This window comes from Heterodontus francisci, chromosome 1 (assembly GCF_036365525.1).
Source record: "Heterodontus francisci isolate sHetFra1 chromosome 1, sHetFra1.hap1, whole genome shotgun sequence".
Taxonomy (NCBI): domain Eukaryota; kingdom Metazoa; phylum Chordata; class Chondrichthyes; order Heterodontiformes; family Heterodontidae; genus Heterodontus; species Heterodontus francisci.
Window position 1 is genome coordinate 287,290,661 of NC_090371.1, and position 22,118 is coordinate 287,312,778.

Sequence of the window (22,118 nt, forward strand, 5' to 3'; positions counted from 1 at the left end):
CCCTCCTTTCACTCTGTGAGGTTTGAGTGAACCTGTTGCTCTCCCTCGCCACTGCCAGAGCTGCTCTGCATTCACAGGATCTTCATTCTTCAGCCTGACATTTTCTTCTGTACAAATGAAATGCTACACAGATACAAAACTCTCCAACTTCTTCAAGCACCACAAGAACCAGTTAAACTTCTGAGCTCACAAGTCACTCCCGACTGTATTCCTAGACCCACCAAGCACCTGGTTTTCTAGATTAATTGTAAGCAATTCTCACATTTCATTTTTGAATTTTACTTTTTTATGCTAGTGCTGAAACCTCTCCCCATCAGGCACCATGTCAATGCCAAGCACATGTGTGGCACTGTTAGATACAGTTACATCTCCTTTAACTCTAATGCAACAATGAGTCTCAGTCCTAAACTCAAAGTGCATCAGTTACACATTTTTCAATTCATCCACCAATTAGCCTCTAAGTAAGACTACCGCCAGTTCCAAATTAGGGGCAACTTTGTTTTATTAACACTTGCCCATCAAGAGCCTTACAGCCAGCAAACAAGGGACCATCAGTCCAGGCTAAATATAATCCAGGTCCTAGGGCTGTAAGATTACTGCTTAATCCACTGCATCCCCCTCCATCTGACTTTGTATAGTAATATCAAATGAACAGTTATATTATTTCATACTTTCATTTGCCTGTAAGAAGCAACTTACTTTAACCATCCAGGATAAATTTTGACTATTTCACAATCTCTTGGCTTTGCCCGTAATACCCACGCTTCGGGAATTGTGTCTCGGAATACTGACAGATTCTTGCTTTCCATGCTGCCTCCATTCCGGTTGATAATATCGTCACTGTATAAAGCCTCTTGTGTAAATGTGTGGAGTTCGTATTCCTGAGGATCATCTGGAATGTAGTACGCTCTCAGTGCAGCTTCCTATTAAAGTGGGATTCCAGTTAAATCCACATAAATGTATACATTACTAAATCATGGATGTAATCCATGCACATCACTTCTCCTGCTCTCTCACTGCCACAAAACATTGAGCAAACGAGAAAACTTCAAAGTAAAATCCTAACTAGAAATAGTTCAATTCTAATTACATGGAATAGAGCTAATCTATTTCACTTAAATGTAACAATGTGAAGTTTAACCCTTCACACTTAAGCTTTGAAAACAAAACTGGCTAATAATTGAAGAAAACCTTAAATAGCATGGTTGCAGGGCAGGGGAATGGGGCTAGGTAGATAGTTTTCAGAGAACCATCACAGGCACCGTGCGCCAAATAGGCTCCTGTGCTGTAAAATTCTAAGATTCCTTTACCTACTAGTATAATGGTCATCACATTTCTTTACAGAAGTAGTATTTTGTTTAATTTCACCTTGATTTAAGTGGATCTATCCTTGGTCCTCTCCTATTTCTCATCTACATGCTGCCCCTGGGCGAAGTCATGCTGCCCCTGGGCGGCACAGTGGCGCAGTGGTTAGCACCGCAGCCTCACAGCTCCAGGGACCCGGGTTCGATTCTGGGTACTGCCTGTGCGGAGTTTGCAAGTTCTCCCTGTGTCTGCGTGGGTTTTCTCCGGGTGCTCCGGTTTCCTCCCACAAGCCAAAAGACTTGCAGGTTGGTAGGTAAATTGGCCATTATAAATTGTCACTAGTATAGGTAGGTGGTAGGGAAATACAGGGACAGGTGGGGATGTTTGGTAGGAATATGGGATTAGTGTAGGATTAGTATAAATGGGTGGTTGATGGTCGGCACAGACTCGGTGGGCCGAAGGGCCTGTTTCGGTGCTGTATCTCTAATCTAATCTAATCTAAAAAGCACAGCGTTAGCTTTCACATGTATGCTGATGACACTCAGCTGTAATTCACCACCACTACTCTAAACTCCTCCACTGTTGCTAAATTATCAGACTGTTTATCCAAGATCCAGTAGTGGATGAGCAGAAATTTCCTCCAATTATATATTGGGAAGACTGAAGCCATTGTTTTCTGTCCTCGCTCCAAACTCTGTTCCATAGCTACCGACTCCATTCCTCTCACTGCCAACAGTCTGAAATTAAGCCAGTCTATTCACAACCTTGGTGTCACATTTGACCCTGAGATAAGCTTCCGACCTCATATTTGCACCACCACTAAGACAGCCTATTTCCACCTCCGTTACATCGTCCAACTTCACCCCTGCCTCAGCTCATCTGCTGCAGTAACCCTCATTCACGCCTTTATCTCTAGACTTGACTATTCCAACACACTCCTGGCTGGTCTCCCACATTTTACTCTCGGCAAACTTGAAGTCATCCAAAACACTGCTGCCTGTGTCTTAACTCGCACCAAGTCCCATTCCCCTATCATCCCTGTGCTCGCTGATCTACACTGGCTCCCGGTCTTGATTTTAAAATTCTCATTGTTTTCAAATCCCTCCATGGCCTCACCTTCCCTATCTCTGTAATCTCCTCCAGCACCACAACCCTCCAAGATATCTGTGCTCCTCTAATTCTGGCCTCTTGTGCATCCCTGATTTTAATTGCTCCACCATTGGTGGCCGCATCTTCAGTTGCCTAGGCCCTAAGTTCTGAAATACCCTCCCTACACCTCTCCACCTCGCTTTCCTCCTTTAAGACGCTCCTTAAAACATACCTCTTTGACCAAGTATTTGGTCATCTGACTTATATCTTCTTACGTAGCTCGGTGCCAACTTTGTTTTATAATGCTCCTGTGAACCACCTTGGGATGTTTTATTACATTAAAGATGCTATATAAGTTGTAGTCAGAAAATAAATAAGTTACAGATATTGAAGGCATTATTTATAGTCGTCTTTCACAGATCATGAGTTTGACATCTTCATTTGGTGAAGGGATCGTCACAGTATCACAGCATTTGGTTGGGGGCTACGTATTTGAAGGCAGGGAATAAAACTAAGATGGTGGTCCATCTGATGAGTACCTTTTAAGTTATTGTAATTTGCTGTCATGTGAGAAACAAAATTGCAAATTTAGACTGGTTCATGCATGTCCAGATAGAGGGTGCTGCTGGGTGGGTTTCTGTTGGGTAGTGAGGTTGCAGAGGAGGGAGATGCTGTCAATGAAACTGTGACGAGTTGCTGTAATGCATCTTGTGGATTGTAGATACTGCAGCCAAAGTGCACCAGTGGTGGAGTAGGTGAACAATCAGTCCAGTGGCATGGGCAGCAATCAAGTGAAGTACTCTGTTCTGAATGATGTTGAGCTTCCTGAGTGTTGTTGGAGCTGCAACCAACGGGGGATAGAGTGGGGGAATGGGGCGGATTGAACTGTACAGAGAGCTGGCATGGACTCGAAGGGCCAAATGGCCTCCTTCTGTGCTGTAATGACTCTAGAAATCTATAGGCTGAATTTTCCAACCCTTCGGAGACAGGCTGGGAGGTAGGAGGGCTGGCAATATGGCAGGGAAGGCATTGGGAGGGGAGCCTATGTCTTCCCACCGCCATGACATACTGCAAACGGTGAGAACCTTAGCGGCACGTCAGTTCATCAGGTAGCCAAATGAGCCACTTAAGGGCCTAATTAATGGCCACTTCCTGCCCCCGCAGGCATTTTGGCTGTGTCTGGAAGGCCCGCCACCACGTTGGAAGACTACCAATTAAACCCTGGCGGCCTCCCAGTGGGTTCCCGATGGGGCCCCTCCTTGATGAGCACTCCATGGCCCACAGAGGTACTCCCCAGCAGCAATGGCCATGCCCGCGCCTAAGTCACAGCCACTGCAATAACCCCTCCACCCCAACAATCGCCAGGGCCTGCCTGCCTGGCTCCAGCTTCCTCAAAAAGACTCGCCCATCTTCGAGGGCACCTCAGCATTGAGGCACCCTCTTGTGTGTGCTGCAGCCTCAGTAGTGGCCACTGCTAGTGGAGGCACTGCTGAGTCTGCTGAGCTGTCGGCTCTCCTCAATTGGATGGCAGCCCCACCGCTGGCAAAGTGCTGCCCCAGGGTCGGCTCCCGCTTTCAGCCCCAGCAGCAGGACTTCTTTGATGCTGACAAAATTCAGCCCTATCACTCTATGACAACCAGGCAAGTGGTGAGTATTTCATCACACTCCTGACTTGAGCCTTGTAGATGGGAGAGAGGTTTTGAGGGGTCAGTTAGTGAGCCATTTATCAGTGGTTACCCAGCCTCTGCCCTGGTCTTGTAGCCACAATGCTGATGTCAATAGTCCAGTCCAGCTTCTGGTCAATGGTGACCCCCTGGGATGTTGATGGTGGAAAACTTTATAATGGTGGTGTCTCTGAAGATCATGGCAAGGTGACTGGACATCTGTTTGATGCAAATGCTACTCGTCAGCCGAAGCTTGAATCCTCCAATCAGGTTTCCATCCCTCCAAGTGCACCAAAATGACCCTAAACCAAAGTCATGAATAATATTCTCTTTGACTGTGGTATATTATTTTTCCTCGGTTTCCTTCAGATATCTACAAAATGAGTACAGTCCATCACACTATCCTCCAACTCCTCCATGTCTGTGAAACTGTGCCCACTTGGTCCTACTCCTATCCATCCAATCACAGCTAAGATATCTCTAGCAATGGCTTTTTCTCCCACTGAGCAGCATAATCTCGGGTTTCCAAGCAAGGATCCATCCTTCATTGGCCTCTCCTTTTCCTCACGTACGTGGCATGAGGTCAGTTTCCGCATGTATGCTGATGACACCCATCCTACTTTTCCACTGCCTCTGTGCTGCATGATTGCTCATGCAACATACAGTCCTAGATGAGCAATAACGTGTCTTTACATTAGCCCATCTGCTGCTGAAACCTTCATTCATGCCTGTCACCTTCAGTCTTGCTAAATCAAGTGGTTTCCTGGCTGCCCTCCCATCCTCCACCCTTCTATCTTACAACTCCTCCCACTCGTCCATTGCACACATCCTAAGATTTACACTGGCTCCCGGTCCTTCAATGCATCAAATTTAAAATTCTCATGCTTGTGTTTAAAGCCCTCCATGACCTCGCCTCTCCCCATCTCTGTAACCTACAGCTGCCCAAAAAAACTCCCTATACAATTTGTTCCATTGACTCTAATTTCTTGTGCAACCTGCCTTCTTTGTCCCAACACTGTGAGCTGTACCTTCATCCACCCAAGTCCAAATGTCTGTAATTTCCTTCTTAATTGCTTCTCTATCTCTCTCTTCTCCTTTAAGACCATCTTAAAATTACCTTTTTGATTCAGGATTTGGTTACCCCTCCTAATCTCCCTCTTTAGCTCAGTGTTCATTTTCCTCATGCCTCTGTGAAGCATCAAACATTTTTCTATGTTGAAGTGGTTATATAAATGTATGAAATGTTCCTAAACTTGGCAGCAGTTTCAATCCTACTGCTCAAAGGACTTCATGAGAACATAAGAAATAGGAGCAGAAGTCGACCATTTGGCCCTTCGAGCCTGCTCTGCCATTCAATAAAATCACAGTGGCGCAGTGGTTAGCACCGCAGCCTCACAGCTCCAGCGACCCGGGTTCAAATCTGGGTACTGCCTGTGTGGAGTTTTCAAGTTCTCCCTGTGCCTGCGTGGGTTTCCTCCGGGTGCTCCGGTTTCCTCCCACAAGCCAAAAGACTTGCAGGTTGATAGGTGAATTGGCCATTATAAATTGCCACTAGTATAGGTAGGTGGTAGGGAAATATAGGGACAGGTGGGGATGTCCTAGGAATATGGGATTAGTGCAGGATTAGTATAAATGGGTGGTTAATGGTCGGCACAGACTCAGTGGGCCGAAGGGCCTGTTTCAGTGCTGTATCTCTAAATCTAAATCTAAAAAAAATCTAAATTGTTGTTGTTGTTCTATGCAACAGGTCAACCTCATATAAAGGGTCAGCCATTTAGGACTGAGGTGAGCAGAAGTTTCTCCACTCAAAGAGTTGTGGATCTTTGGAATTCTGTACCCCAGAGAGCCGTGGATGGTCTGTTGTTGAGTATATGCAAAGCAGAGATTGATATATTTCTGGATACTAAGGGAAGTAAAGGATATGGGGATAGTGCAGAAGGTGGAATTGCAGTAGAAGATCAGCCTTGATTTTATTGAATGGCAGAGCAGGCTCGAAGGGCCAAAAGGTCGACTTCTGCTCCTATTTCTTATGTTCTCATGAAGTCCTTTGAGCAGTAGGACTGAAACTGCTGCCAAGTTTAGGAACATTTCATCAGTGGCTACACTGAAACTTGATCAGAGAATGCAGTCAATAACAGTGATGAATGCAGCTAATTTCTGTAGAATTCCTTCTGTTCTGACCACTTCTCCCAATTATTTGCCTCAGTGAAGCTTGGATTGATTACAAAGTTAAGCAGCTGAACGTCTGTAAGTTTGAAGATGATTTCCAACTATTATAGAGTAGAAATGCATTGGCAGCATGGCAGTTAATCTTTCGACAATTTTGCTTGTATTTCTTCATAATTTTTCAGCTGTTGTTCATCTCTCGAATGTAGAATGAAACACTTGTACAAGCTCCCGCCCTATAATGACTGTTACGAGGATTTCCATTTTTTGTATTAAAACCTGGGATTCTAGGTTTTAAAAACTGAAAAAGGATTTCAGTGGACATTGAGACATCTGGAGATTGCTGAACTTTATGGATGCTTTTGGAAGGAAGGCAGAGTCAACAAGAGGTACCTGGTTTTGACCAGTAAACAAATACTGGAAACCAGGTAATTTCAAGGAAACCAGTAGAGGGTTTGACCTCAGACCTACCCTTTTTGGGACAAGAGAGAATTATGACTTGTTTCTGGAAGGTTTTGGTTTCATTTTTTAACTGTTTAAAAGCCAGTGGGTTTGTACTAAAGCAGGCAAATGGGATTTGATTTTGACTTGCCTGGAGATCAGAAGAACAACCAGAAAAGTATTATCTCTCTGTAAAGAATCCTTGCTCTTGAAAAGCAAATGCTTGTAAGAAGAGGTACTGTTACCTCCTACATTTTCGAAGAAACCCTGAATTTGCAGAAATCTTGCATCTTTAAAAAAGGGCGTTTTGCATTGAATGTGAGAATTGACACTTGTTGCTACACCCCTGATGAAAGACCTATGTGAAGCCTTCTACATTTGAAGTTCTTTGAATGCCTACCCATCACAGACTGTTCATCAACCTCGCCTGGAAAGACTTCGAGTGGCATCCAACTATTCGACTTTGGGACACCTCGCCAAACCGAAGCGCTTCCTTCCAGATCATGCCAGTCCAAGTTTTTTTTATTCCTTTTATTCCTATGAAACAGCTGTAAACCAAGTCACTTTTCTCCCCCATTTAACCGGTTTTTGGATGTATGTGCATGTGGGCTGGGAAAAAATGAGGAGCTTTAATCTCTCAATTCAGATTTACTTCATTATTATAAAACCAAGTCTTAACCAATAAACGGTTAATTTTGTTGCTGATTAAAGAAACCTGGTTGGTGTGCTTTATTCTGGGGGCAAATAGAGTATCTAATTGGCGGTTTCGGTAAGTGGGAAAATTTATTGATATGCTGTGATCTGTGCAGAAATGGGACTGAATTAACAGTGCACTCCTCCTGCCTCGGGTATAGCATGACATACACCAGTGATAGAGACAAGAAGCAGAGCAAGGTCAAAAATAGCATTTAAGAGAACTCTCACTGTGTTTTGAAATAAGATCAGAAACATCCATTTACCAGCACCTAATGTCTGAGGCTTCTGAGGAAGTCACTTATCCAGTCAATGATTCTATAAATGTGCCACAAGAGAGAAGGGTGCTATACCCCAAATAACAGCATGGGATGCTGTTGAATGCTCCAGAATGACAAGAGCTATTTTGTTTGATTAAGCTCCTGTGAAGCACCTTGGAACATTTTACTATGTTAAAGGTGCTAAATAAATGCAAGTAGTTGTTGTACTTATCTAACTTTGGATTTCACATTTGAATTGTGATACTCAATGTTAGAAATTGACCAATTTGGCCTGAAGCTACGTTGCAGATCTGATGCAGTTACTCCAGTTGTGGAAACAGCTTCTCATTCAATATGGTCTCATGTTCTTTCATATGATTGACAATTAGAGAGCACATCAATAACACCAAAGTGTGACTTTTATCAGTACTTGTGGTCAGACACAAAGATTTGCTGCTTTGCGTTTTAGGTAGGACACTATCAATTGATAGAACCTCTTAAAGGACACAAGGCAAGGAATAGCTACTTCCTCCTAGTTCAGATTTGAAAACTTATGCCATCAGTGCCTTTGGGGATGGACACTTTTTCTGTGATTAAGCCTTTGAAGATGTTTATGCCTGATCTTCATTTCGGTAACTTAGCTCTTCCATTTCAAGGGAATGTACTGGGTATGGCACTATAATTCTGGAAACTCAAATAATCATTATTGCTAGTCCTGTCCAATATTTGTCAAACAACTTCACAGGATCTTTGCAGAAAATACAGTATTCAGCTTTATCACAGATATTGGAATTCCTGATACAGAGAGTCAATTAACTCTTTATCCCCTTTTCCCGAATTCTGAAATGATTTGAAGTGTTAAGCCTTCTTGGCGACGGTGGTTATACTGTCTGATGTCTGATCAGTAATATCAAAGTGCAACATTACCATTACACTCTGGACAGAAGCATAATCTCTGCGTAATCACTCTCTGATCGCACCAGTAAATACGGCAGACACATGTCGTCCCTTCATCAGTCCCGTTCTCCTGTGAGGGTCCATCTACAGAATGGTCCTAAATCTCCCCTGACCAAATATCTCTCTCTCCCTGCCCACGGAATCCTTTTTTTTTTAATACTTTCTTTTCACAGCAAAGTCCATCGAGACTGATTTAAACCCGATCATTACCTCATTATATTTGAATGGTTCAATTACAAAAGATGTCACTGATCCATCTGTGTCTACCCAAGCCAGATCAGACTCTCAAGGTTTCCCATGCTCCAACATCTAACAGCTCAAAAACATCCCAATGCTACTGCCTGGCTAAATGGTGGCCTTGGCACCAAAGTTATTTTGTCTTGGCCTTAGCTGCATCTGAGCTTCTGGGAGCTGCTCATCTTTTAGTTCCCACACAGCAAGCTGTTTTCACACTTTACTAGATTTCTGCTGAAGTTTGCTTTTTGACCATTTTGCACCTTTCAGGCTAATAAAACATTTGGTCAATGAAGGCCCAAACCACAGATTCCCATCGTGTCACTTCTCAGCTGCTTTTACCCAGGATGTATTACAAACAACATTAAAAATATAGTTCAGTATAACAATGAAATTAAGTCATAGTATTTAAGTTAGTTTTCGTTAATTAACAAGAAAATTTGATGCAGGGATTTCCCAGGATTCTGACACAGAGGTGTGTTAACTGAGCTGAGTTCTGCACAGGAGAGGCAGCAACATTGGGCCCAATGAAAATAGATTTGGCCACATTCCAGTAATCCTGTATAATATCTGAGAATTACACACTCATCTGATCTTAGACTTGTACATATAATCTGATGACAGTATCTTCTTTCACGGTATATCGGATATAATTCATATCCTTTTGGCTCCATGGTCGTTCTGACCTAACAAAGCATTTCTGCTTTTTGACTAGCCCTACAGTTGAATTTGTCAAACCAGACCAGATGAATTCCAGTTCATGGCTAATATAAAATAAAAACAGAACGTGTTGGAGATACTCAGCAGGTCTGACAGCACCTGTGGAGAGACCTGATGAAAGATCATAGACCTGAAACATTAACTCTGTTTCTCTGTCCACAGATGCTGCCAGACTTGCTGAGTATTTCCAGCACTTTCTGTTTTTATTTCAGATTTCCAGCATCTGCAGTATTTTGCTTTTATTTCAGTGCTCAGTTCATAGCTAATTTAATAGTATAGCTCTCTGTAGAACCAGATGTGCTCTTTTTAACCTGACCAGATGAAGTGAGTTGTGGTAAATGGCTGTTTTTCAGAGTTCCCCAAGGGTCAGTGCTGGGACCACTGCTTTTTTGCTATATATAAATGACTTGGATCTTGGAATACAGAGTAGAATTTCAAAATTTGCCAATGACACCAAACTTGGAGGTGTGGTTAACAGTGAGGATGATATGAACCACCTGCAACAGAACATAGATAGGCTAGCCGAATGGGCAGACAAGTGGCAGATGGAAGTTAATGCCAGGAAATGTGAGGTGACACATTTTGGCAGAACGGATAGGGTGAGGCAATTTATACTTCATGGCACAGTTCTAAAGAGTGTGCAGGGACAGACGGACCTGGGGTTGCATGTGCATTTATCTTAGAAGGTGGCAGGACATATTGAGAGAATGGTTAGTAAAGCATATGGGATCTTGAGATTCATTAAATAGAGGCATTGAGTACAAATGCTGAACCTTCATAAAGCTCTGGTTAGGCCCCAACTGGAGTATTGTGTTCAGTTCTGATCACCGCACTTTAGGAAGGATGTGAGGGTCCTTGTGAGAGTGTAGAGGAGGTTTACCAGAATGGTTCCAGAGATGAGGGATGTTAGTTACAAAGTTAGGTTGGAAAAGCTGGGTTTGTTATCCCTGAAGCAAAGGAGATTGAAGGGAGATTTGATAGGTGTACAAGATTATGACAGGTTTAGATAAGCTAGATAGGAAAAACTTCCCATTAACTCATGTTACAAGGACTAGGGAACACAGATTGAAAGTTTTGGGCAAGAGATGCAGGGGCAATGTGAGGAAGAACGTTTTTACGTTGCGAGTGGCAATGACCTGAACTCGCTGCCCACAAGGGTGGTGGAAGTGGATATGATCACTGATTTTATTACAAATGTACTTGTATATTTTTTGTTAAGTATATATTTTTGAGGACTTATATTTAAATTGTGGAGATGGATTTGTGGAGAAGGCTGAAGATTACAAGAAGCTGTACTTTGCTTTGTTGCTGACAGTTTATTGAAAGGACACAGATGTTGTTTAAAAACAGCGTTGCTGGAAGTCATGTGCTTTAAGCAATAAACAACAGAAACCTTGGTGACCTGGGGAAGATGTTTACAGAGAAGTGACAGGCCAAGACTTATAGGGGTCAGGAGGCTCGACTCTTGAGATACTGTTTTCGGTTTCGCTTTGGATAGTGTGTTGGGGTGTGAACTGTTTTGAAGACAGTTGAAGAAAACCAGCCAAGAGAGCAACCACCAACAGCTCACCCTCTTACATCCCTTTGAGAACTTCCTGAGAATCAAGTGTAAGAAATAGAGAAACTGATGCTGCATTTCCTCTGAAAAGCCTGCCAGAATCTCCTGATGCCGTATTTCTCCTGGAAAGCCTGCCTAACTGATCCTCAACGTTGCCTGAAAAGAACTGCTCTAGAAAGATCCCAACGACAGCCATCTACGCGTATTTGGGATGCCAGACCGAGAAAGGAACAACAGAGATCTTTCCATATCTTCTCTTTTCTCTTCAAGAATTAGCAAGTATTTGGCCAAAGTATTCTTTCTTGTCTTTTTTTTTGTAACAGACCTCTGCAGAGAGAATTTCTGTACTTTTTCAGTGTGTGTATGAGTTTGCGTGTGGAAAAAGGCACTTTCATATTTCAATCTGTGTGTTAAGGCTTTGCTTCATTACTGGATAAATCGTGTTTTATAATAAACTGATAATTTTGTTGTTTATTAAAGAAACGTGGTTGGTGTATTTTATTCTGGGATAAAGAGTAGAGTATATGACTGCATCGGTAACTGGGTAAACATTTAAAAAAATATATGTTGTGACCTGTGGAGAAGTGGAACTAGAAAAGACAGTGCACTCCTACTGCTTCAGTCGTAACAATTTCAAAAGGAAATTGAATAGCCACTTGAAGGAAATAAACTTGCAAAGCTACGGGGATCAAACGGGGGAGTAGTACTGACTGGATTGTTTATGGAGAGCCGGCATGAACTCGATGGGCCGAATGGCTTCCTTCTATGCTGTAAATGACTCTGACTATGACTCTATTAAGTCTAAATACCATGTCTGGTAAATGGGATGTTAGTCTGAAGGTTAAGGTCATTCTAGCTTGGTATGTTGTTCATATAAATAGCATTCCTTTTCAGAGGCCAATGGAAGCTTGGAAGTAGATTCTGATGACTATGTATGTCAACTGCTGCTTTGTTGACAGTTTTTAACTGATCAACCTTTGTTTGCTATCACTGATGTGAGGCACCTTGGGATATTTTACTGTGTCAAAAAGCATTAGGGAAAAGCAAACTATTGTTGTTGTTGACTGGGACAGTCAAATATCAATATCTAAGTCAGATATCCAGGTTAAAGTATTCAGTGTAACAGCATGGGTTTCTTGTAGGCTGCCTGCGAATTTCCTCTGAAGACAGTGTTTGATGATGTGCTCCAGGGTGCAATTCAGAGATCCATAGTCACATGATGGGAATGGTTTAAACTTCCATCCACAGAGAAGGTGGCAGCATTTACCATGACTGGTTCTGAGGTGGTTGATGGTTGTCTACTGTTTGCAAAGAAAGTTTGATACTTCAGGCTGCACTCTGCGGACTTCCGCAAGGAATCCATTTGGTATATTGCAGTTCTTCCCAGTATTACACCAGCAGTCATCAAGGTTGAGGGGAGGCGGTGGCGTACTGGTATTGTACTGGACTAGTAACCCAGAGACCCAGGTATTGCTCTGGAGACATGGGTTCGAATCCCACCACAGCAGAAGGTGGAATTTGAATTCAATTAATAAAATCTGGAATTTAAAGCTAGTCTAATGATGGCCATGAAACCATTGTCGATTGTTGTAAAAACCCATCTGGTTCACTAATGTCCTTTAGGGAAGGAAATCTGCTGTCCTTACCTGGTCTGGCCTACATGTGACTCCAGATCCACAGCAATGTGGTTGACTCTTACATGCCCTTGCCTAGCAAGTCACTCAGTTCAAGGGCAATTAGGGATGGGCAATAAATGCTGGCCTGGCCTGCGACGCCCACATCCCATGAATGAATAAAACAAAAGGGGAGGTTGCTGAAGGGCTTTGGCAATGGTCCAAAATGGCCTTTTAGATTTGAGACAGGTTGGTGATAGGTTGGGCTCCTGGGTTGGCTGATGTAGCGGTTGTATTCTCTGATGGCTGCATATGTGGAACGTAGATGTGGTACTGCAATGTTTGCAAGCACAGGCAGCCAGGGTGTTGATGTCATTAAAAGTTTACTGGTGACAAGTGTGTAAATTAAAGTAGGAATAATGGTAGGAACAAGTAATGAAGGGCTTTTGCAGGCCCAAGTTTTCTATGGAAGATGAACTATGTTCAAACTGAAGATCATCTTTTTTCCTTCGTTTAATTTGTGCATAGCAATCATGGCACAGAAAATGTAGGAAAGAATGAATTTGAATGCAGTCTTGCTCGGCTGCTTTTGGGAGCTGATTATGAACAATGCAGGTGACACCATCTTGTTACACAAGTCATGTGACCAAAACAATCCAAGTTTTATCCAGAATTTTAACTTTAGCTTGAGGTTTTGTTACTAGTTTGAGATTGACTCACCACCGCTTCTTCTATTTTTGAAATTCGAGGAACGGTAATTAGTCGAAATTGATTCCGTTTCACTGTGTCGTTTCCATCAAAAATCTTTAAGGTCTGTTTACCTGAGAAGAATTAACAAAAGTTCAACATAAGGGATAAGAAACAGCAATGTAAAAAGCATCAAAAAGAGTTTTTAAACCCAAAAGTCATTGAGTTGTCAAATAGACTGTATTGAAAATAATCTGTAAAATTACACTCCAATCATAGAAACATGAAAAAAAAGTCTAAGGATTTCACCTGAATCCCCAATCTTGTAGAAAATGGTGATTTTTATATAAAACACATATCTGGCAGATCCATTTTAATTAAATACAGGGTAAATCCACAGTGGATGGAAACCCATGGGTTTCACAGTGAAGGTCCCCACTGAGGCTGTTTGTCGTATAAAGTCACAGTATCTTCCCACATACTTTGTTTGAAAATTCCCAAGCACTCAGTAAGATACCATGCAAAGACTCGTTGACAAGTTGTCCTGCTGTGCCAAGCATGGCCAAGTGCTGAATTAGGCAAGTTATTTCCTGAAAGGAAATAGCCATTGACTGATGATACCGTGATAGTCAGCTCCCTGCTAAGCAACAATAGCTTGAAGTGTTTTTTTTTAGAACGGGGAAGGACACGAACATTACACCATTGAACAAATGCACATCATGTGCACTTCCAGAGTTTAATATATAATAGCATGCAGATGCAGCAAGTAATTAAGAAGGCAAATGGAATTTTGGCCTTTATTGCTAGGGGGTTGGAGTTTAAAAATAGGGAAGTCTTGTTACAACTGTACAGGGTGTTGGTGAGGCCTCACCTGAAGTACTGTGTACAGTATAGATATACTAACATTGGAGGCAGTTCAAAAGAGATTCACTAGGCTAATTCCTGGGATGAAGGGGTTGACTTATCAAGAACGGCTAACCAGGTTAGGCCTTTATTCATTAGGGTTTAGAAGAATAAGGGGTGATCTTATTGAAACGTACAAGATTCCGAGGGGGCTTGACAGGGTATGTGTTGAGAAGATGTTTCCACTAGTGGGGGAATCTCGAACTAGGGGACATAGTTACAGAATAAGGGGGCATTCATTTAAAACTGAGATGTGAAGGAATGTCTTCTCTCAGAGGGTACTGAATGTCTGGAATTCTCTATCCCAGAGAGTTGTGGAGGCTAGATCACTAAATGTATTTGAAGAGGAGGTAGACAGATTTTTGAAATATCGGGGAGTTGAGGGCTATGAGGAGCTGGCATGAAAGAGCTGAGGTCTGGGGCAGATCAGCCATGATCTTATTGTTTGGCGGGGCAGGCTTGAGGGGCCGATTGGCCTACTCCTGCTCCTATCTCTTATGTTCTCATGTTCTAATATTAGCTAACAGAGGCAATGGAGAGTCTCAAAGGGCAGAAAACCAACAAACTCCCAGGACTGGCAAACTATACTTCAGGGTAGTTAGAGGATACGGGGACACTGACAGTCATGCTGAGGGAGTCGACAAACACTGTGGAGGCTCCTACAGACCAAAAATAGACACATTTAGTTCCCATATTCAATGATGGAGTCAAACCTGGTAACTACAAACCTATTAGTCTGATATCAATAATTAAAAAACTAACCAGAACAATAACCACAATAAGAATGGAGCAGCACCAGTAAGGAAATAATCCAACATGCTTCAGAAAAGGTCAATTTTGCCTGACCAACTTCACACTTTTTTCAGATAGAGGAAACCACATGACACAGTACAACTGGATTTTCATAGGGCATAGTATAGCATTAAAGAATTCTTTACAAACTAAGATCAGTGCATATCACAGATAATTCGTTCACATGAAATGGGGTGACTTTTCTTTTTGAGTTGTCTCAGACGAAGTGTTGTGACTAGTGCTGTTCCTAATAAACACAAAAGACCTGGAATAAGTCTGAGTGCACAGTAAATTTGCAGATGATACTGAGCAGAGGAGGTAGGGAGGGCGAGCAAGGAAGGGTGGGAACATATGAATTAGGAGCAGGAGTAGGCTACTCGGCCCCTCGAGCCTGCTCCGCCATTCAATAAGTTCATGGCTGAACTGATTACTCCACATTTCCACCTACCCCCAATAACCTTTCACCCCCTTGCTTATCAAGAATCTATCTACCTCTGCCTTAAAAATATTCAAAGACTCTGCTTCCACCGCCGTTTGAGGAAGAGAATTCAAAAGACTCACAACCCTCAGAGAAAAAAAATTCTCCTCATCTCTGTCTTAAATGGGCGACTCCTTAATTTTAAACAGCGAACTGACTCCAGACTCAGGCAAAGAAACCAAGATTTCACAAACACAGCTGGACAGGATTGACACTTGTGCTGATAAATGAAAATTCAATAGAAATTCAATTTAAAATCTTGAAGCATTTTGATAGAGTAAATAAGGAGGAACTGTTTCCACTGGCAAGAGGGTTGGTAACCAGAAGACACAGATATAAGGTAATTAGCAAATTTAGAAAAAGGTAACGAGGGAAAAAAATTTACGCAGCAAGTTATAATGATCCGGAATCCACTGCCGGAAAGGGCATTGGAAGCAGATTCAATAATAACCTTTAAAAGGAATTGGATAAATACTTGAAGCCTTCACTCTGAGGGTTAAGTTAAGAGGAGAGATTACACAACCAACCAACTAGGGTTGCATTCCCTGGAAATGTTAAGGGGTGATTTGATTGAAGTTTTCAAGATATTAAGGGGAACTGATAGTTTCCCCTATATTTACCCTATTTCCATTGGTTGCAGAGTCTAGAACTAAGAAGTACAGTCTAAAAATTAGTGACAGATCTTTCAGGAATGAAACTAGGAAACACTTGTACACACAAAGGGTGGTAGAAGTTTGGAACTCTCTTCTGCAAACTGCAATTGATGCTGGATTGACTGTTAATTTTAATTCTGAGATTGACAGATTTTTGTTAGCCAAAGGTATTAAGGGATATGGAGCAAAGATGGGTATACGGAGTTCGATCATAAATCAACCAGGATCTCATTGAAAGGCGGAACAGGCTGGAGGGGCTCGATGACCTACTCCTGTTCCTATGTTTCTAAACTTTTGCTGGATTATGGGGAAAGAGTAGAGCAGTGGAACTAATTGGATAGCTCTCTCAAAGAGCCAGAATAGGCAAGATGGATCGAACAGCCTCCTTCTCTGCTGTATCATTTTAGGCTTCTATGAAACAGTTTTACGATTAATAAAATACTGCCTTAGTATGTAGTGTGCAAGACCCAATAGCACTTCCATGGATCACCTCAGTTGACTTGCTACAATCACCCCATCAAGGGGAGCACCAACCAGTCAGAATGAACTGTGCCACTCTGTACAAAATCTATTAATATGACACAAAAAAAGACACAGAAATGATTACAAAGCAGGTCACCTCCAGGTCTGTCCTTTGACCAAAATGGCTGTGTAGCAAGATTGAAAAACAGAGGAGGCTTTACCCTTATATTTCAATAAATAATTTGGAAGAACTCATGAAAGAGCTAGTCCTAAAGCAGTAAAATGTGAACCCCAATATTTCCTGCTGCACATCAATTTTAACAAATTTATAAATGTATCATTTGTAAACAAATGAACAGAGGAATATATCAGCATGAAGAAACTTCTATTGCATCTTATCTTTTACTTCCTCCCAATTTTCTCCACTCCTAATCTGAGCACGGGCCCATGACCTGGCCTGCAGGTCTTTGACATCTTGCCCAAGGGGGCTATTTGTTTTGTGAGTTAGGCCTGATCCTACCCTGACCTAAATCCACACTTATGCATTATCTAGCAGAAATCACATGACTCATACTTCAAGCTTTAGGCCCTAGTACTGGATAGTCTGTTCATGCTGTAGGACCTAACTTAGCGAAATCCGAGAATAGACAAGATGGTCTCTGAATCCTGGAAACACCTGGCAGAGAACATCAAGAAATAATTAATGGCCTTTCTCACAAACAATTCAATTACAGAATCAAAAGTCAGCATCAGTTATGGGGGCCACACCTACCTCAATATCCCATCTTGTCAAAGCAGAACAACACTTCTACAATAAAGCATCCTTTGAAAGACACTACCGCGTGTAATATTTCACATTAGCGTGATTTAGTGCCTTCAAAAGAAGCAAAACAAGAACAGAAAACTTGGGAAAATATACTTATGGCAAAATCTGCAACTACAAGACCTTGCTCAGTCAGGGCTTGACATACCCTTAGTGTTACTGTTAGTTATAGAATCATAGAATGGTTACAGCACAGAAGGCCATTCAGCCCATTGTGTCTGTGCTGGCTCTCCAAAGGAGCAATTCACCCTATGTCACTCCCCCACCTTCTCCCCATAACCCTGCGCATTCTTCCTTTTCAGATACTAATCCAATTCCCTCTTGAATGCCTCGATTGAACCTGCCTCCACCTCACTCTCAGGCAGTGCATTTCAGACCCTAACCACTTGCTGTGTGAAAATGTTTTTCCTCATGTCACCATTGCTTCTTTTGCCAATTACCTTAAATCTATGTCCTCTGGTTCTCAATCCTTCCTTCTCCCTATTTACTCTGTCCAGACACCTCATGATTTTGAATACCTCTATCAAGTCTCCTCTCAACCTTTTCTTTTCCAAGAAAAACAGTCCCAACTTCTCCAATCTACATAACTGAAGTTCCTCATCCCTGAAACCACTCTCGTGAATCTTTTCTGCACCCTTTCTAACGCCTTCACATCCTTCCTGAAGTGTGGTGGCCAGAACTGGATGCAATATTCCAGCTGAGGCCAAACCAGTGTTTTATACAAGTTTAACATAACTTCCTTGCTTTTGTATTCTGTGCCCCTGATAAAGTCCAGGATACTGTATACTTTATTTACCACTCTCTCAACCTGTCCTGCCACCTTCAATTATTTCTGCACATATACAGCCAGGTCCCTCTGCTCCTGCACCCCCTTTAGAATTATACCTTTATTTTATATTGTCTATCTGCGTTCTTCCTACCAAAATGAATCACTTGACATTTCTCTGCATTAAATTTCATCTGCCACTTGTCTGCCCATTCCACCAACCTGTCTATGTCCTCACAGTTCACAATACTTCCAAGTTTTGTACCGTCCACGAATTTTGGAATTGTGTCTTGTACACCAAGTTGTAGGTTATTAATATATATCAGGAACAGCAGGGGTCCTAACACAGACCCCTGGGGAACTCCACGATTAACCATCCTCCAGTCCAAAAAAACAACCACTAACCTTCGTGTCACTCAGCCAATTTCGAATCATTGAAATCAATTTCTATGTACAAAGAGACCTGGGAATCCTTGTCAATAAGTCACTGAAAGCTAACATGCAGGTGCAGCAAGCAATTAAGAAGGCAAATGGTATGTTGGCCGACATTGCAAGAGGATTTGAGTATAGGAGTAGTGAAGTCTTGCTTCAATTATATAGAACCTTGGTTAGACCGTACTTAGAGTACTGTGTGCAGCTTTGGTCCCTTTACCTTAGGAAGGATATTATTGCCATAGAGGGAGTGCAACGAAGGTTCATCAGACTCGTTCCCAGGATGGCGGGACTGTCCTATGAAGAGAGATTGGGGAAACTGGGCCTGTATTCTCTAGAGTTTCGAAGAATGAGAGGTGACCTCATTGAAACCTACAAAATACTTAAAAGCGATAGACAGGGTCGATGCAGCTAAGATATTTCCCCTGGTTGGGGAGTTTAGAACCGGGGACAATTTCAAAATAAGGGGGAAACCATTTAGGACAGAGATGAGGAGAAATTTCTTTACTCGGAGGGTTGTGAATCTTTGGAATTCTCTACTCCAGGGGCCTGTGGAAGCTCAGTCGTTGAGTATGTTTAAAGCAGAGATTGACAGATTTCTAAATACCATTAATATAAAGGGATATGAGGATTGTGTGGGATAAAGGCAGTGAAGTGGATGATCAGCCATGATCGTATTGAATGGCGGGGCAGGCTCGATGCACTGAATGGCCTACGCCTGCTCCTATGTATCCATGTTGATCCTGTCCCCTTTATTCCATGAGCTGTAACTTTGCTCACAAGTCTGTGTGGCACTATATCAAATGCCTTTTGGAAATCCATGTACACCAGATCAACAGTATTACCTTCATCAACCTCTCTTACCTCATCAACTCAAGCAAGTTAGTTAAACACGATTTGCCCTTCTAAATCCATGCTGGCTTTCCTTAATTAATTCTCATTTGTCCAAGTGACCATTAACTTTGTCCCAAATTAGTGCTTCACGAAGCTTCCCCACCACTGAGGTTAAACTGACTGGCCTATAGTTGCTCGGCTTATCTTTACATCCTTTTTTGAATTAGGGTGCAACATTTGCAATTCTCCAGTCCTCTGGCACCACCTCCGAGTCTAGGAAAGACTGGAAAATTATAGCCAGTGCCTCCACAATTTCCACTCTCACTTCCCATCTGGTCCTGGTGTCTTATCAACCTCAAGTACAGACACGCTATCCAATACTTCCTCATTATCAATTTTAAGCCTTATAAGTGTCTGAACTACCTCTTCTTTCACCATGATCTGTACAGCATCTTCTTCCTCGGCAAAGTATTCACTTAATAGCTCAGCCTTGTCCCCCTGCCTCCATGCATAAATCTCCTTTTTGGTCCCCACACCTCCTTTTACCATCCTTTTCCTCTTTATATGCCCAAAGAAGAATTTTGGATTCCTTTGTATGTTAGCTGTGAGTCTCTTTTCATACTCTCTTTGCTTCTCTTATTTGCTTTTTCAATTTCCCTCTGAACCTTCTATATTTAGCCTGATTCTCGGTTGTATTATCCACCTGACATCTGCCATAAGCACACATTTGCTTCTTCATCTTAATCTCTGTCTCTTTTGTCATCCAGAGAGCTCTGGATTTGTTTGCCCTACTTTTCCGCTTCGTGGGAATGTACCTTGACTGTGCCCTAACTCTATCAATTCTTTAGTTGTAGGGAAAACCTCAGTCATTACCCCAAGAAAACTAAAGTTGAAACAACCAGTAGGAAAATGCTTCAAGACTTAGAGACCAAATTTCACTCTATGTGAAACTGCACAAGTTAGATAAGTCCCCAGGGCCTGATGGGATCTACCCTAGAATACTGAGGGAGGCAAGGGAAGAAATTGCTAGGGCCTTGACAGAAATCTTTGCATCCTCATTGGCTACAGGTGAGGTCCCAGAGGACTGGAGAATAGCCAATGTTGTTCCCTTGTTTAAGAAGGGTAGCAAGGATAATTCAGGAAATTATAGGCCGGTGAGCCTTACGTCAGTGGTAGAGAAACTATTAGAGAGGATTATTCGGGACAGGATTTACTCCCATTTGGAAACAAACAAATTTATTAGCGAGAGACAGCATGGTTATGTGAAGGGGAGGTCGTGTCTTACTAATTTGATTGAGTTTTTTGAGGAAGTGACGAAGATGATTGATGAAGGAAGGGCAGTGGATGTTGTCTATATGGACTTTAGTAAAGCCTTTGACAAGGTCCCGCATGGCAGACTGGTACAAAAGGTGAAGTCACACGGGATCAGAGGTGAGCTGGCAAGATGGATACAGAACTGGCTCAGTCACAGAAGACAGAGGGTATCAGTGGATGGGTGTTTTTCTGAATAGAGGGATGTGACTAGTGGTGTTCCGCAGGGATCAGTGCTGGGACCTTTGCTGTTTGTAGTATATATAAATGATTTGGAGGAAAATGTAGCTGGTCTGATTAGTAAGTTTGCGGACGATACAAAGGTTGGTGGAGTTGCGGATAACGATGAGGATTGTCAGAGGATACAGCAGGATATAGATCGGTTGGAGACTTGGGTGGAGAAATGGCAGATGGAGTTTAATCCGGACAAATGTGAGGTAATGCATTTTGGAAGGTCTAATGCAGGTGGGAGGTATACAGTAAATGGCAGAACCCTTAGGAGTATTGACAGGCAGAGAGATCTGGGCGTACAGGTCCACAGGTCACTGAAAGTGGCAACGCAGGTGGATAAGGTAGTCAAGAAGGCATACGGCATGCTTGCCTTCATCGGTCGGGGCATAGAGTATAAAAATTGGCAAGTCATGTTGCAGCTGTACAGAACCTTAGTTAGGCCACACTTAGAATAATGCGTGCAATTCTGGTCGCCACACTACCAGAAGGATGTGGAGGCTTTGGAGAGGGTACAGAAGAGGTTTACCAGGATGTTGCCTGGTCTGGAGGGCATTAGCTATGAGGAGAGGTTGGAAAAACTCGGGATTGTTTTCACTGGAACGACGGAGGTGGAGGGGCGACATGATAGAGGTTTACAAAGTTATGAGCGGCATGGACAGAGTGGATAGTCAGAAGCTTTTTCCCAGGGTGGAAGAGTCAGTTACTAGGGGACATAGGTTTAAGGTGCGAGGGGCAAAGTTTAGAGGGGATGTGCGAGGCAAGTTTTTTTACACAGAGGGTGGTAAGTGCCTGGAACTTGCTGCCAGGGGAGGTGGTGGAAGCAGATACGATAGCGACGTTTAAGAGACATCTTGACAAATACATGAATAGGATGGGAATAGAGGGATATGGGCCCCGGAAGTGCAGATGGTGTTAATTTAGGCAGGCATCAAGATCGGCGCAGGCTTGGAGGGCCGAATGGCCTATTCCTGTGCTGTACTGTTCCTTGTTCTTTAGTTCAATTCTCCCAATCATTGCTATGGGGAGGCAGCTAGCAAAGGTTCAGC

At 42.6% G+C, this 22,118-nt stretch overlaps 1 protein-coding gene across 1 annotated transcript in view; it reads right to left on the reverse strand.

The window, feature by feature from the left end:
* Positions 1-22,118, reverse strand: part of LOC137373117 (diacylglycerol kinase theta) — a 296,078-nt gene that overhangs the window by 215,689 nt on the left and 58,271 nt on the right. Inside the window, exons 8-9 of the mRNA XM_068037996.1 lie at positions 13,421-13,521; positions 700-923 (exon numbers count right to left, since the gene is read on the reverse strand). Of these exons, the coding sequence (XP_067894097.1) occupies positions 700-923; positions 13,421-13,521 (325 nt within the window). The remainder of the gene's footprint in view (positions 1-699; positions 924-13,420; positions 13,522-22,118) is intronic.